At 44.6% G+C, this 15,520-nt stretch overlaps 1 protein-coding gene across 1 annotated transcript in view; it reads right to left on the reverse strand.

The window, feature by feature from the left end:
- SGIP1 (SH3GL interacting endocytic adaptor 1) overlaps positions 1-15,520 on the reverse strand; it is a 225,944-nt gene that overhangs the window by 63,566 nt on the left and 146,858 nt on the right. The window contains exons 12-15 of the mRNA XM_036756154.1: positions 14,715-14,766; positions 11,520-11,605; positions 6,693-6,785; positions 1,325-1,399 (exon numbers count right to left, since the gene is read on the reverse strand). Of these exons, the coding sequence (XP_036612049.1) occupies positions 1,325-1,399; positions 6,693-6,785; positions 11,520-11,605; positions 14,715-14,766 (306 nt within the window). The remainder of the gene's footprint in view (positions 1-1,324; positions 1,400-6,692; positions 6,786-11,519; positions 11,606-14,714; positions 14,767-15,520) is intronic.

Below are 15,520 nucleotides of genomic sequence, written 5' to 3' on the forward strand. Positions count from 1 at the left end.
GGAGGTAGATTTCTCAGGCAATTCTACAGCCCTGGAACTGGAAGCCTTGGCAGCGGTACGGAAAAGTGGAGAGAACACCAGATTTGGGGTCAGAGGGCCTGGAACCCAACCCTGGCTTGGCAACTTACTCAATGTGAGACCTCTAACCCCTCTGGACATTAGCCTTCCCATTTGTAAAACTAGGAGGCCAGACCCGCCAACCTCAGGCTCTAAATAGTTTTAAAAGCAATGGTTCTTCCCAAGCTCCTAATGCTTTAGATAAGCAGACAGCGATCCTTGACATTTGTAATTTTGTCTCTTGGACACTGCTGTGTGGACCTGCTGAGTGAATTTTAGGGAGTGGAGAAGGAGGGAAGAAGAGAAGAGAAAGGATGGCGTTTGCAAAAACCTTTCTTTCTGAGAAACACAAGGAAATAGATGGTCAGTGAACGAGCCTATCGTAGCCTGGATTTATTGTTCCCACTGATAAATGGTCTGCTCTTCAGCTGATAGTCTGTGGGCTGCACAAAGTGCCCCAATGAAACCACGTTGGAATGAGGAAGCTGACCCAGGCCTCCTAATAACCAGGACCAGCTGCAAACTGGGAGTTCGATCAGCCAAGGCCCAGGAGACGTTTCATGAATACACAGCATTGATTAAAGTAGGTGAGATCTATAGATCTGTGTCAGCCACGGGAGTTACAAGGCCTTCCGGCCTCCCCTGCTCTTGGCCATGTTTCAGCTGCCTCTGATCTGCTGGCCTTGGGATACTAATTATTTCAAAAACTACTGGGGGAAAAATCTTTCACCACGTGCATTTCGTGAGAGCTCAGCCATCCCTGGAGCACATCCCACCTCTGTCTGCACATGATGGGTTTAAGTCTGCTACCAATCTCACTGGCTTTTGAAAAATGAAAACAAAGTCTGGGTCTTAGGAGACCTCATAAAATTTTAAAATACTGACATGAAAACAAAGGAAAAACAGGGCACCAAATTAAAACATGCTTCCCCCTCTCTTTTTTTGAACCAAGATTTTTCTCAAGTATTATCCAAGAAAGCATCCCTTCTCTCTTTCAAACAGCTCAGTGATAACAAAAACAGAAAGAAAAGGGAGAATATTAATTTTTTCAGTGTATATAATTTCCTATAGAGAGGGAAAAGTCAAGCATAAAGTGCAATTCCATGTTGACAAAACACGTAATGGAACTGAACCAATGTATACACATTCATCCTTGTCAAACCCTAGAAATTCTGACACATCCAGAAAACATATGCTTATTTCTTAAAGAGCCAGTGTTCTTAATTACTCTCTATTCCCAAATGAGAAGTGTCTCTTTTCAATTTACCTGGTCCCACTGTCAAAGGAGAGCCGGTTCGGGGTGGGGTCGCTGGTACATTTTTAGGAGGCAAAGGTGGAGGTGCTGTGAAGAGAGAAGACGGTGGCCATTAGTGAGTGGCTTCTGCACCGGGAAATCAGAATACTTTATGTCTCCAAAAATGGGTTTTAGGTCCAGCCTGTTCTTTCCCTTGAAGAGACAGAGAAACAGCTGATGTTCCTGAATGTGAATGTTTCAAGGTAGAAAACAGAATCTTTTCACATGGGAAAGCTCAGAATGCTGACCTTGTTGGCTCCCTCCCAGATCACCCCTGCCAGCATTAGGTCAGTGGAAAGTGCTGGTGCACATGCCAAGGAAACATTACAAATGGTCTTGGATCCCCGATGGCCATGTTTGAGTAGGCGGCTGACTGGCCACTACTATTACACATTCATTTTTTCATGGCCGTTTCTTGGCCAGGCTAATCACAGACTAAGAGTTTGAAGGGATCTTCGTGACCATCTAGTTCAACTCATCTCCCGAAAGGAATCCTCACTCTGATGTATTTGGCTGGTGACCACCATACCTTTGCTTGAAGACCTCTGGTTGAGGGGAAATCTACTATCTCCCAAGGCAGCCCATTCCCCTTATGGGAAGCTCTAATGGGAAGTTTTAATTTAACTCCTAAAAAGACAAGAATGGATGAAGAATAGAGGGTAGACAGATAAAGCATTTATGATGTGCTTATTATGAGCCAGGCATTGTTCTAAGCCCTGAGAATATAAATACACACAAAGGGACAGTTCCCTCCCCTCAAGAGGCTTACATTCTAATGAGGGAAGGCCATACATAAAATGAAGCTGGAAAGTGGAAGCTAATCAAGGTATGGGGGCTTCAGGGGACAGAACTGAAAAGTCCACAGAGTCAAGAGAGGACCTAGGAGTGAGGTGAATATAGATAGCCTGGGCACCTCCTAAAATAATGGTCCAGCCTAGGGACTCACCAACCAGAGGAGACGTTCCTAGAGTGTGGGGAAAAGGTTACATAGTAAGGAACCTGTCAAGTGCTGCAATGATTTATGATCCAAATTGGAAGATTCTTATAACTTTCTATATTACAGCTAGTCACTGACATTCCCCTCTGACACCCCATTGTGGTGTGGGGAGTGAGGCTGCACTCTCACAGGCTCTGCGAGTTTCTACCAAGCTGGAAGGCTAAAAGGAAACAACCTGGTGATGGAGGGCCTGCCTTGCTACTTAAGAACCAGCCCAGTTAAATTCTAAGAGGCATCACCTGGAGAACGGCTACCAGGGAAGGGGCTGGTTTTGGCCATGGGAACTTGGAAAATCATTGAAGGCATGGAGGGATTTCAAGCTACGGTGGATGAGAAACCTGTGCAGCAGAAAGAGTAGGTCCTTGTGGTATTCAATTAAGGCTGGATACATAAACAGAAGTAAAGTTATCTCCAACCAGTAAGGCCCAACCTGATCCTTGAGTAGACATTTGAGCCATCCAGTCAATCTCTGACATTCAAAAAAAATATCAGATGACTCCCCTTCCATAAGCAGTTATGACCCTCCATGCCCTGGCCCAGCACAAAAGAAAAATATTGTTCAACATGTAAATTCCCTCTATCTTGGGTCAAGCCAAATACCTCACACCTACTCTCTTGTGATGAAACCTCCCCCTCATCCCTGCTCCCCCACCATATTTGGCAGGTTCAAAGGGCTCAGAATAACCCCTCAAGGTATCCCAAAGTTCAGCGAGCTGTTTATTTGTGGTCCACTCACTGCTAACTATGAGGTGCAATCTGAAACACTGCTCTGAGTTGGGTGAAATGTCTGCTTTTCTGCTGCCATGGATGATTTGTTGCTCTTTTTCCCCTTCCTACATGAGCCTTATATGACTTGCTTTGGCCACTGACTGAGTCAGGCCAGGACTTCCTAGTTTGCCTTTCATAACCAAAGCACAAAGCTGCATTTTCTCTTTTTTATACATTTTCCATTAGATTGTAAGCTCCATGGGGGCAGGGACTGCCTTTTGCCTCTTTTTGTATCTCTAGCACTTCGCACAGTGCCTGGCACATAGTAGGTGCTTAATAAATGCTTATTGAGTTGAATTCCCTCCCCTCCAATTACGGACTCTGTAGTTCAGCCAAACAAGTCTTCTTACTGTTTCTTATGCATGGTGTGCCATCCTCCATCTCTGCCTGTCTGCACTGGCTGTTTCCTGTGCCCAGTGTGCCCTCCCTCTTCACCTCGACCTCTCAGAACCCCCTGTTCCATTCGGGACTCCCTTCAGGCATCACTTTCTACATGAAGGCTTTAATTTTTAAAAGATGTGAAAGATTGATTACTTTTGTAATGTTATATCTTCCCCAGCTCCGGGTAATCTTTAAATTGGATCTTTTCATTTTATTAGATACAAAAATCTCTTTTGTATGTATGTATGTCTGCATACATATATGTAAATATATAATCAATCAATAAACATTTATTAAACACCTACTATGTGCCAGACACTTTGTTAAGCTCTGGGGGTAGAACAAGAGGCAAAAGTCAAGTGTGTGCCTACAAGAATTTTATAATCAAAGGTGGAAGATGACATGCTGACAAGTACATATATATATATATATATATATATATATATATATGTACAAGACAGACAGACAGATAGGTGGGTAGATAAATAGATCAGAAGATGGATAGATAGGTGTAGGTAGGGAGGTAGACAGATAGGTGGGTAGATAAATAGATCGGAAAATGGATAGATAGGTATAGGTAAGTGGTAGATAGGTAGATGGCTGATAGGTGGCTGGATGGTTGGATAGACAGATGATAGATATGTTGCTATGTAGGATGGTGATTAATTGATAGACACACATACTGTCTTCCCCTGGCTAGACTGCAATTCCTTATGGATGGACTGTCTTTGAATCCCCAGCACCAAGCGCAGTGCCTTGCACACAATAGATGTTTACTAAATGCTTGTTCGTGGAGTGACTATGTTACCCAGGAAATGGAGTCCTACTGCAGTCCTAAGGGTGCTCTCAGGGGTTGGCGCTCTTCAGGAGTGCCCTTGGAGAGCCCAGGCTGGGAGGTCTGCTTCTCCACCTAACTTGAGTGTTTGCAGGAGGACAAAAGAACCAGGGTCATTCTGGAAGAGCAGCAAGAAGAGGTTCTGACAGCTCCAATTCACCTGGCTCTAATGAGAAGCCCCAAGTCTGAGTGGTTGGAGACCACAAACGAGAGAAAGAGCCCTCATGTCACCCCTTTTCCTTCAGATCCTGCTTTTCAGCACGGACACTTTCTAAATATAGAACTGGTGTACACTATAAACAACTGAAACAAACATTAGAGTTCATCCACAGGGTATTTGAGTAGCCCCAGCCTGGTTGGAGTTGGTCAGTCAGTCGGTCAGCAAGCACTGACTGAGCACAGTGCCTGGCATACAGCAAGTGCCTAATAAATGCTGATTGACTTGGCTTATGCTCCCAGCTGTTCCTTCCCATCTGGACTCTTGTCCTTTGCTTTCTCTCCTTCCTCCTTCTCCATTATTTCGGGCACGCTCAGACAAAGGAGAAGGAGGATGGGAGGGCTCCACTGACCCTCCATGGTGCTGTTCTTCACTTTCTCCCAGTGACAAACCTAGTTTCTTCTTGGGGACGATGGCCAACAAACATTCATGAAGCACCTACTAAGTGCTGGGTGCCGAGATAAGTGCTGGTAAGATTTAGAGCTGATGCTGACCTCAAAGACCACTGAGTTCAGCCGCATCGTTTCACAGGAAAAGAACCTGCAGGGGTTTCCTGGGCACATCTTTCAACTGATCACCTTTGTTTGGAATGTGGATAGAATACATGATGGTTAGTGCTGCCATGAGTATGGCAGGGGTGGCTGAGGGTGTGATAGAGCCCCATCTTTCAGGCACACCTAGTTCTCTAATCTTCCCTGATATCATGGAACCCTTGCTCTTCAATTTAATCAAGCTCAACAAACATTTATTAACCATCCACTTTGTTCCAGGCACTGGGATATGTGCTGAAGGTACACAGACAAAAGTAAAACAGTCCTTGCCCTCAGGAAGTTTACATCCTACTGGGGAGAAAAAAACATGTACACAGATAAGCGAATACAGGCTGTGTACAAAATTACTTCAAAGTAATTTCTGGTGCGGACTATTGGTGCTGGGGACACTAGGCAAGGCCCCTTGTAGGAGAGGGAACTTGGGAATTAAGGGAGATACACCATCATGCAGATAATAAAGCTAATTCATAAAAAGAGAGAGCATGAGCAGCTTAGGGCATATGTGTATATTTGTGTGTGTTTGATAGGGGTGGGGGGAGGTTGGATCAGGAAAGGCCTCATTTAGGAACTGGTGCTGGGCTGGGTTTTGAAGGAAGCCAGGGATTAGGGGAGGCAGAAATAAGGTGGGAAAGGATTTCAAGCATGGGGCACAGCCTATGCAAAGACAAAGAAGTGGGAGGTGGGGAAATTCCACCTAGACCAATCTCCAGTCAGCTCCTGAAGAGCTGCTCCATCTCCTGAGCATTCTAGCCTCTGCTCAGTGCCACCTCTTCTTCCTTCCTTCCTGGTATCGGTTCTGATGGAGCAGCTGGGTAGATTCTGAGATTGCCAGCGTACTGGCAAGAAGTCTGGACTCTGCTTACAATGTGACCTTAAAGATCAAAGGACCTGAACACCATGTTCCCGAGAGGATTGAGATGAGGCTGTGTGTGTGTGTGTGTGTGTGTGTGTGTGTGTGTGTGTGTGCAGATTTAGAGTTCACATAAGGAAAATCTCCTAATGAAAGCAGGCATTTTTTTTCTTACTTTGTAGCCCCATACCTAGCATGGCACCTGGAAAAGGGTCACCAGGTCAGGATAGAGTTATTATACTGTCTGTGCTCTCTGGGCATGGCAGAGAAGGTCAGAAAGCTCTGGGTGTAAGTCTGCCTCTGGCATGTCATTGAATCTGAGTGCTCTAGGCCACGCTAGATCCCAAGGTGTGCAAAAAGGGCAGACTTGCAGTGGAAGAGGGTGTTTGCTCACCTGGGACTTCCCTAAACAAGGAAAACCGAGGTCTCTCTCTAGCCCTGCCCTCCACAGGGCAAGGCCTTATCATGAGGCATTGTGGTCCTGGGGCAAGCCCACAGATTCCTTGAAGTGAATGGATACATTTCCCATGTGTTCTTGCTGGCTGACCCAGAGTGAATAAACCTTCTTTTCCTTGCCCAAGGCCCCAGGAAGCTAAAGTCAACCTTAAATGTGATCTAGACTTCTAAATATTAAGGCAGCATCGGCAAGGACTCAGAGTTTCTGACAGCTGTCCAATTTCTCTGGGCAGACAGAATATAAAATGAGTCACATTTTTCCAGACAAACCAGATGCTTCACTTACTTCCAGTGGGAAAAGGTCTTGTTAACTTTGGAGACTCGAGGCTTGGATTCATTGGTTGGACAGAACCCCATATCTCAGGCTGATCTAAAGGAACTGAGGACACAGAAAGAAAAATTATGCAGGGTCTAGACATAAAAAAAAAAAAAACCAACCAACACTCAGAATTTCCATAACTTTCTTTTTCAATTGAGTATTATTTTTTTCCCTAGCATCAACTAATTAACTTGAAAAAGTTCAGTCCGTGGTTCCTATTTTATTTATTTTTTTTCATGGCTCCCATTTTATAAGGCTGTGAATGTATATGTAACCCTAATTCCAGGTCCTGTGCTCAGTCCTCTGTATAACACGGCTTCTCTTTGTGTGTGCCTCCAATACTACTACCACTATTACCAACGATTCTAATAATCACAGTAATAATTCCTGTTGTCCATCAGTCCTTTCAGTCCTCCCATTTGGGGATTTCTAGGCAGAGATACTCGACTGGTTTGCCATTTCCTTCTTCAGCTCACTTAATAGATGAGGAAACTGAGGCAAACAGGGTGAAGTGACTTGTCCAGCATGACACAGCTAGTAAGTAACCGAGGCTGGATTTGAACTCAGGCCTTCCTGATTCCAAGCCCAGAGCTCTATCCATTGCACCACCTAGCTGCCCGATAATAATAATGATGATGATGATGGTGATTATGATGATAATCAGCATTTCGATAGCGCTTGAGCTGTATTTAAAGCACTTAACAATCTTTTCCTCTCGAATAATCATCTCAGGGCACATTCCTGGTGGGACTCGCCACTTGTCCACGATGGAATTTCTGGTGCTGGCTGAAAAGGCAAGCTAATAGCCCCTCAGGGTGTCACTTCCTTGGCTGTTACCTGTGAAAATGGCAGTAGGTCAGGGGGAGTAAAGCTGTACACAGATCGCTGGGCTTGAAGTCAGGAGGACTTGGGTTTAAATTGTCCTTCTGGTACCTGCCGTGGTAGGCTGTGTGATCTTGGGGAAGTCATTTTCACCTCTCTGTGCCCCAGTTTCCTCCTCTGCACAGTAGGGATACTAACAGCTGTAATGTCTACCTCGTGGGGTGGTGGTTAGGATCAGATGAGCAAACACTGATGGGTGAAACTGCAAACTTTAAACACTATAGAAATGCCAGTGACTATTATTGATAATAACATGCAGTAACATACTGGTGTTTAGTTCTGTGTTTTCAAAGGGCTTCGAACCAGGGAAGGCCTTTGTTCATTTCTGCAAGACCTTTTTAACCCCAAATTCGAAGCTGAAAGTACTTGGTAAGTGTCCCAGGTCTTAAGTCATGAAAAATAAGCCTGTGATGAGGGGCCCAAGAATAACCAGGGCCAAAGGCAATCTGACACCAGGCCAGAAAGGTATTTGGCTTCTTATTTCTCTTCCCACTTGGTTCAGTTTCAAAGAAATTGGAATGATGATTTCTTTATTACTGGCTTTCTGTTCTTTTTGACCAGGTCATAAATTAAGGCAACAAGGGAAAAGGGGGGATATCAGGCAAAGGAGAAGGGAGGGAGGGGCTTTGTGGGTGTGCAGAATGCCAAGGCTGAACCTGGAGGCAAAACTTTGATGAGTGACAGAGACCAGGGAGGAGTGATCAGGCTCTCCCTCTGGCTTGTACAGAATCATGGAATCTGAGCCCCTAGGAAGCAGGCTCCATCCTTCCATGTTTGTCTCTATCTCCCTAGGACCCAGCATGGCGTACAGTACATAATCAGTGCTTAATAAATGTTCTTGTTACAGTTTGCAAAGCACTTTACATACATGATCTCATCTGAACCTCACAACAAGCTGGTGAGGGGTTCTTTAGGTGTAATTTTACAGCTGAATAGGTTGAGAAATGAATATATTCATCCATCTATGGCTCACAAAGCTAAAAAACATCTGAACTGGGATTTGAACTCAGCTCTTCCTGAGTCTTGCACTCATAAGATCATAGATCTGGAGCTAGTTTCCAATTAATTTTTAATCTTTTTTCATGGCCTTTTATTAAATGTAATTTTTGTTGGCTCATGGTCTGAAAAGGATGCATTTAATATTTCTGCCTTTATGCATTTGACTGTGAAGTTTTTATGCCTTAAAACATGGTCAGTTTTTGTTTTGGTGCCATGTACCCCTGAGAAAAAGACATATTCCTTTCTATCCCCATTCAGTTTTCTCTAGAGGTCTATCTTATCTAACTTAGTAGATCTGGAGCTCGAAGGGACCTCAGAGGTCATTTTCATTTTACCCTTTCACTTTCAAGGAGGCAGTGAGATGGCATGGTGGAGAAAGTGTAAGAGTTAGAGTCAGGAAGACCTGACTTTGAATCCTGCCTCAGACATTTACTAGCTGTGTGACCCTGGGCAAGTCAGCATCACCTTTCTCAGCTTCAGTTTTGCCTTCTGTAAAATGGGAATAACAGTAGCAGCTATCTCCCATGGTTGCTATAAGGATGCAATGAAATAATATCTATAAATCACTTTACAAACCTTAAAGCACCTCTAAAGTGATTATCAATATTACTATTATTATTAATAATGACAATAAGCAGAGACTTGCCCAGGATCACACAAGCAGTAAGTAGCCCAGGTTTTTTCTGACTCCAGGTCCTGTGCCCCATCCTCTATATCGCATTGCCTCTCTCTGTGCAGGCCTTCAGTAATAATAATAAATAATTATAATAGTTTAGCAAGTATATAGCACACTAACATACGCGAAGCACTTTACAATATCATCTCATTTGAGCCTCACAGCAGCCCAGGGAGGCAGGCGCTGTTATCATCCCCAATCATAGTGGAGGAATTCGATGCAGAGAGGTGCTAAGGTACAGCTATAGTCAATGTCGGAGGCAGAATTAGAATTTGGGTCCTCTGGATTCAAAGTAAAAAATGTTCTGTATTAGAAAACCTTTTTAGATTTATAATTATATCCTGGTATCATCATCCCACCACCTAGAGCCATATTTTTGGGGGAAGGGGTAGGTATGGTACCCTCCAAGTAGATAGAAGATCTGGGTTCATGTCTTCCCTCTGACACTGGCTATGTGACCCTGGGAAAGTCATTTAACTTCTTAGGGCTCTAGTCAACTCTAAGTCATTAGAGAGGGTGCTGACCTGCCCTGGTGGAGGATGTTTCTTCACCTGGGAGTTCCCGCTAACAATGGAAGTCCAGTCCCTACACACATCCTCTCAGTGGAAAGCTCCTTTTGGGCTGGGCTTTGTTATCTCTAGTTCCTAATTTTGTTTTTAAGAGGAATTCTATATTTTTATGTAAGGTTTAGGTCTTGATCCATCTAACAAAGACATAGACACAACAGAATTCCATTTTAACTACTTATTATGTGGAAACATGGCAAGTCACATCCCATTTTTTGAAATGAAACTGTTCCAGCCACAGAAAGTCAGATGTGGCTCAGCGAGTCCACTGTTCTGTCCCCCACATCTACAGTACAAAAAAGCCACACCATTTAGCATGTAAGTCGCTAAAGGAACCTTCAGTGAAATTCGTATCCATATTTCCGTGGCTAAGCATCCTCATACCTCCAGCCTCCTGGGTCTAATATTCCCTGCACTTATCTTCCTCCTGCTCCATCTAATGGTCCTGTGGGTTTCAGCGTGTGGATGGCCCGCAGCTCAGTTGAGCCAAATGGAATGATCTAAGAATACAACCTATCCCTCCTCGAGCGGCTCTCGGCATTGGCAGAAATATAGACTTGGGAAGCGGAGTCCGTCCCTTGAGAGCAGAGCGTATATTATCTCAGTCATGACTAAGTTAAGTTATTTAAGCCCAGATGAAATCTAACCTCGCCATGCTTAATCCCCACACAAGCCCACAGCAGAGCGGTTGAAACTCATAAGTTCATTTCTTCCTGAAATGTTCTATTTCTCAGTTGGCCAAATATGAACGGGCAATTGCTGGTTTTTGAGCCTGTCGATGATGTTAGTAGCCTATGCTGATGTCACAGGATGACAGATCCAGGCCTGGAAGGGGCTTTGGTATTACTGAGTGTAACTCCTTTATTTACAGGTGAGGAAACTGAGGCCTTTCATTTCACGGTGAAGTGAAATCATCTGAGGTGGGATTGAAGGCCAGGCCTTCCTGATGCCAAGCCCAGGGCCCAATCTACTACACCACACTAACTCCTGCAGGGAGCCTTTCCCATCCCCCCACCAAATTCTCATGCCTTCCCCCTGTTGGTTCCGATTGATCTTGTCTATAGGTTGTTCCTATATGGCTGTTTTCATGCTGCCCTCCCCATTAGATCACGAGCTCCTTGATGGCAGCAACATGTTTTTTGCCTCTTTGTATTCTCAGTGATTAGCATGGAGCCTGGAACAGTAGGCACTTATTAAATGTTTGTTGACTGATGCTGCTTCTCACATTGTGATAGAATAGAAATTCATGAACTTGAGAGCACCCAGACCTCAAAGAGAGCGACAAAGGGAAAGGAGACTGGGTTGGCGTTCTTGTACCGTCACCTGGCCATGCCAGAAGACATCACTTTGAATGGCGGATCATTTCTTTTGTGAACTGACTCCATGAGTTCATCGTGATATTTTCAGGGTCCTGTTGTCTTTGTGGAAGGTTGGGGGACGACGGTTGGTGGGTGCTTCTGGTAGCAAACCTTGACCTTTAATATGGGAGCGGCAGTGGGGGAGGGTTCCATCTTGTTTCCATTAGTTAGCTAGTCAGCCAATAAGCATTTATTAAGCACCTACTTTGCGCCAGGCAGAGATATAAAGACACACTAGGCTGATAGGAATTTTGGGATTGGGCCCTCTGGGGCAGGGAGGGCAGGGGAGGCAGGGGAGGCAGTGGCTTCCTACCTTCAGATTTCTGCTCTTCGAATGTCGATTCCAATGGAGGACCAAACAGCGGGGCCAGGGCCACGGGGTCTTCTGGAGGTTTTTTGCTAGATTATACACATTCAAGGCAAATGCAGAAAAGAGGACAATGTTAGTACCTGGAGAGTGAATTGATAAATACTTTACTGTCACATAGCTTTTAAACATTTCTTCTGGTGAGGTAGGGGTGGTGTGTGTATGTATGTATGTACACACACGTGTGTATAAGTGTACTTGCCCTGATTATCTTAGTTTTTAAAAACCATCATCATCATCATCATCATCATCTTCTTCTTCTTCTTCTTCCTCTTCTTCTTCACATGAAAATATTTATCTGTGAGGGCAGGAGTTTTTCTCTCTGTCTTATCCCAAACTCTGAGTAGGGCATCTGGGATGTTCTTGCCTACTTCCCCTCTGCCTTCTCCCCTGCCCCAGGCCTTCCCATCTAGTCTGCTTCTAGCTTGTGTGCACAGGATTATTTACATTTGATTAGGAGCTTCTTGGTGGCTGAGACAGTCTTTGCCTTTCTTTGCATCCCCAGTGCTCAGCCCAATAAAGTGGATCATAGATTTGGATTGGAAGGGACCTAAGAAGCCAATGAATCCAACCATCTCATTCTATAGAGGCTGAGAGAGGTAAACAAGTTGCCTAAAGCATATGACTCTGGTGGCCTCAGCTGTGAAATGGGGCTAATAGTAGCCAGGGTTGTTGTGAAGACAAAATGAGCTCATATTTACAAAGCACTTGGGAAACGTCAAATCCTATATAAATCCTAGCTATTATGACGTATCCCAGACAGGATTCAAATTCCAGTCCTCCTGATTTCACGTCCAACATGCTATCTACTAGGCCATGTTGACTGGCCATGGTTGACTCCCATACTCTTCTCTAAGACTGAGAAGCCTGGTGCCTTGCCCTTGAGACACTGGGGAGCCAGTTAAGTGTCATGTGGGCTGAGTAGCAGGAAGAGGGTTTGGCCAATCTAAGTCCTTGCATCTAATTTGACCCCTCCACTCTAAATGGGGTGGAGACAAAGAGAGGGAAAGAGCCCCATGCCATCCCTCTTCCCTCATATCTTAGTGATTCCCGTGGACTCTTTAAGGCTGTATCTAAATGAAAGTTCAGCAAATTATTGGATTGTATGTGTGCATGGGGAATTAAAGCTCTAGGTCTGGTCAACATATAGGATGTGTGGAATCCCAGCTCTACCTGCAAAACAAGAAGTCTGAGAGCGATGAATAGACACAAGCCATGTTGATGACAGAGAAATAGATCAGAGGAAAGTTAATTATTTTAGGGCATCATAATTCTACACAACTGGGTGAGATAATAATATTGTAGAGCATAATAATGCAGCAGAATGCAAAGCTCCTTGAAGGCAGGGACTGTTGGTTTTGTCTTTGGCACAGAATAGCTTAATACATACTTGTTAAATTCAAAACTGATATTGGGAATATATGAGCCACTAGGGGGCGCCATAGTGCACAGAGCTGGACCTGGAGTCAGGAAGACTAATCTTCAGAAGTTCCAATCTGCACTCTGACACTTCCTAGCTGTGTGACCCTGAGCAAGTCACTCGACCTCGTTTGCCTCAGTTTCCTCATCTGTATCAAGAGCTGGGGAAGGAAATGGCAAAGCACTGCAGCATCTCAGCCAAGAAAACCCCAAGTGGGGTCATGAAGAGTCACATAATCTCAAAGCATCTTCAGAGAGGATTACATTGGTCTTAACAACAGGCCCGTGTTTATCCAACTCGCTGGGAGATTTTAGGGGATGAATGAAAGGACAATCAGAGTCCTAGATTTAAAACCAATAACAGTGAAGTGGAGTGGGAAGAACCCTGGATTTGAAATCAGAGCACCTGGGTTCAAATCCCAGCTCTGGTCTTTGTCAGCATTGTGACCTTGGACCATTAATTTCCCTTCTTCTGACAGGCTCCGTTTCCTACTTCACAAAATGGGCTCCTGTAAACCTGCGATTACCTTCCATTATGCTGTACATATCCTGTACCTGCCTAATTATTTACATAGTGTTTCCTTCATTCAAGTTTATGCTTCTTGAGTCCAGGGCCTTTTTCTGCTCTTTATATCCCTAGTACTTGGCACTGAGTAAGCTAATCAGTGCATGTGGACCATTTGACTAACTGGCCCAGTGATCTCTCAGGCCCCATCCGGCTCCAAAACTATGATCCAATGACCAAAACTCATCTTCGTTGTCCAATTTGTCTGATTTTGCACAAGGAAGCACTTTATCTTTAGGCGTCTCTCTTTTTCCACGTAATACTAATGACTTCTTACCCAGAGAATATGTTAGGGAGTATCTGGTCCGATTTAGGAATCACGCATATTTAACTTTCTGACCAGAATACAAGTATGTTGTAACACACACATGTCTGACATCCAGCGCACACCTGTTATGAAGTACATGACTTGGGCCATGCCTGGGGGCAGAAATGTAAAAGCTGCCAGACTCATACATACCCTACCTCAGTGGCTACCACAGTAACTAATCTCTGCACCCCACCCCCATCTCCCACTTAATTGAATTTCTCTTACTGCTTGTCCTTTTCTTATGATGAACGACAAATGGGGATTCATGCTGCTGGTCCTAGACATGATTCTTACTTCCTGCTTGTGGTTCTGAAATTGCTACTTATGGCTCCAGTCATCACAGGTCTCAGTTCAGAGGGGACCCTTCAGGTCATCTGGCCCAACCCTTTTATTTTACAGATGTAGAAATTGGGGCTCAAAGACATTCAGTGACTCAAGAATCCTAAATCTGGGGCTAGAAGGGATGTCAGTGATCATCCAGTCACTTCTCTCCCCACAAGGAACAGAGCCAGGATTTGAACCAAGGTCCAAACCCAACACCCATCACTCTGTGGGCAACATAAATGTCTTTTCTAATCAGTGACTCAGGCACTGAGGAAAACATCCCATAAGACAGAACAGGAGGGAAGCAATTGTGGATTCCGGTTGAGAATGACCTAACCCTTCCCAGCAGGGCTCCTTAGAACAGCACTTAGGAGAAATTAGATTATTTTATAGACTCTCATCTGCAGCCAGACTTCTCCTTAACAGGTAGTTATGGGTACAATTCAGATCAGAAGGGAGTTGTTAATTGGTGCCCTCTGCTCCCGATTTTGCACAAAGCTTACGGCATCTCTTTCATACTCACCTTACAAGCTCTGGTGTGGGTGTTGAGCGTCGTGGTCTTGCAACCTCTTCACCTGTGGCACAGGACAACATAGGTTTAGAGTAATTCTATCTCCTTCCACTGGGGCTTCCTATGTGAACTACATTTAGATACACATGCAAGTTTGAGCTCCGAATCACTCTACATTCAAACACTTATACAATATCTCCGGTATGAGAGCACATTTGGTCTATTCATGTATGTTACATTCCTTTGTCTGGATTGAATCAGATTTTATTGGCCCCCCTAAGAGGCCCCCCACAAAGAGAAGAGTCCCCTTTGTCAGGGATTTAGCAGACGAGCTTGCTCATCAATTGTTTACATTAAGGAGCCACTAAGCCAGAGGGTAAAGAATACTAACCGCTGCCCTTCCTTTGCCGAGGTGCCAAGAAAACAGGAAACTGGAGAATACACTCACTCATTTTGTATGATCCAGCCTGTACCCATCACTCTAGGGGAATTCTACCATAGACTGTATCCCCTTTCATTGCTCTGGTTAACTGGCCTTGCCAATACAAGAGTACAAGATCTGTTCAGTGCTGTTCACCCCTATCTCCCTTCCCACTGTGAGGTCTGTTTCACCTAATTCAGAAACCATGGAGCTGGGCCAGTATGGAAGCAGGCTGCCCAAAGCATCAGCACCGGCAGAAATGCCAGCCCACATTGGTGGGGAGAATTTAGACATGGGCAACACAGAAACCATGGGAGTTTCCTGGAATCATTGAGTTTTCTCTGCTGTAACGGAAGACAAGTGAGTTCTAGGTAGGCTTCAGAAATTGAGACTGAGT

This window comes from Trichosurus vulpecula, chromosome 4, assembly GCF_011100635.1.
Source record: "Trichosurus vulpecula isolate mTriVul1 chromosome 4, mTriVul1.pri, whole genome shotgun sequence".
Classification (NCBI taxonomy): Eukaryota; Metazoa; Chordata; class Mammalia; order Diprotodontia; family Phalangeridae; genus Trichosurus; species Trichosurus vulpecula.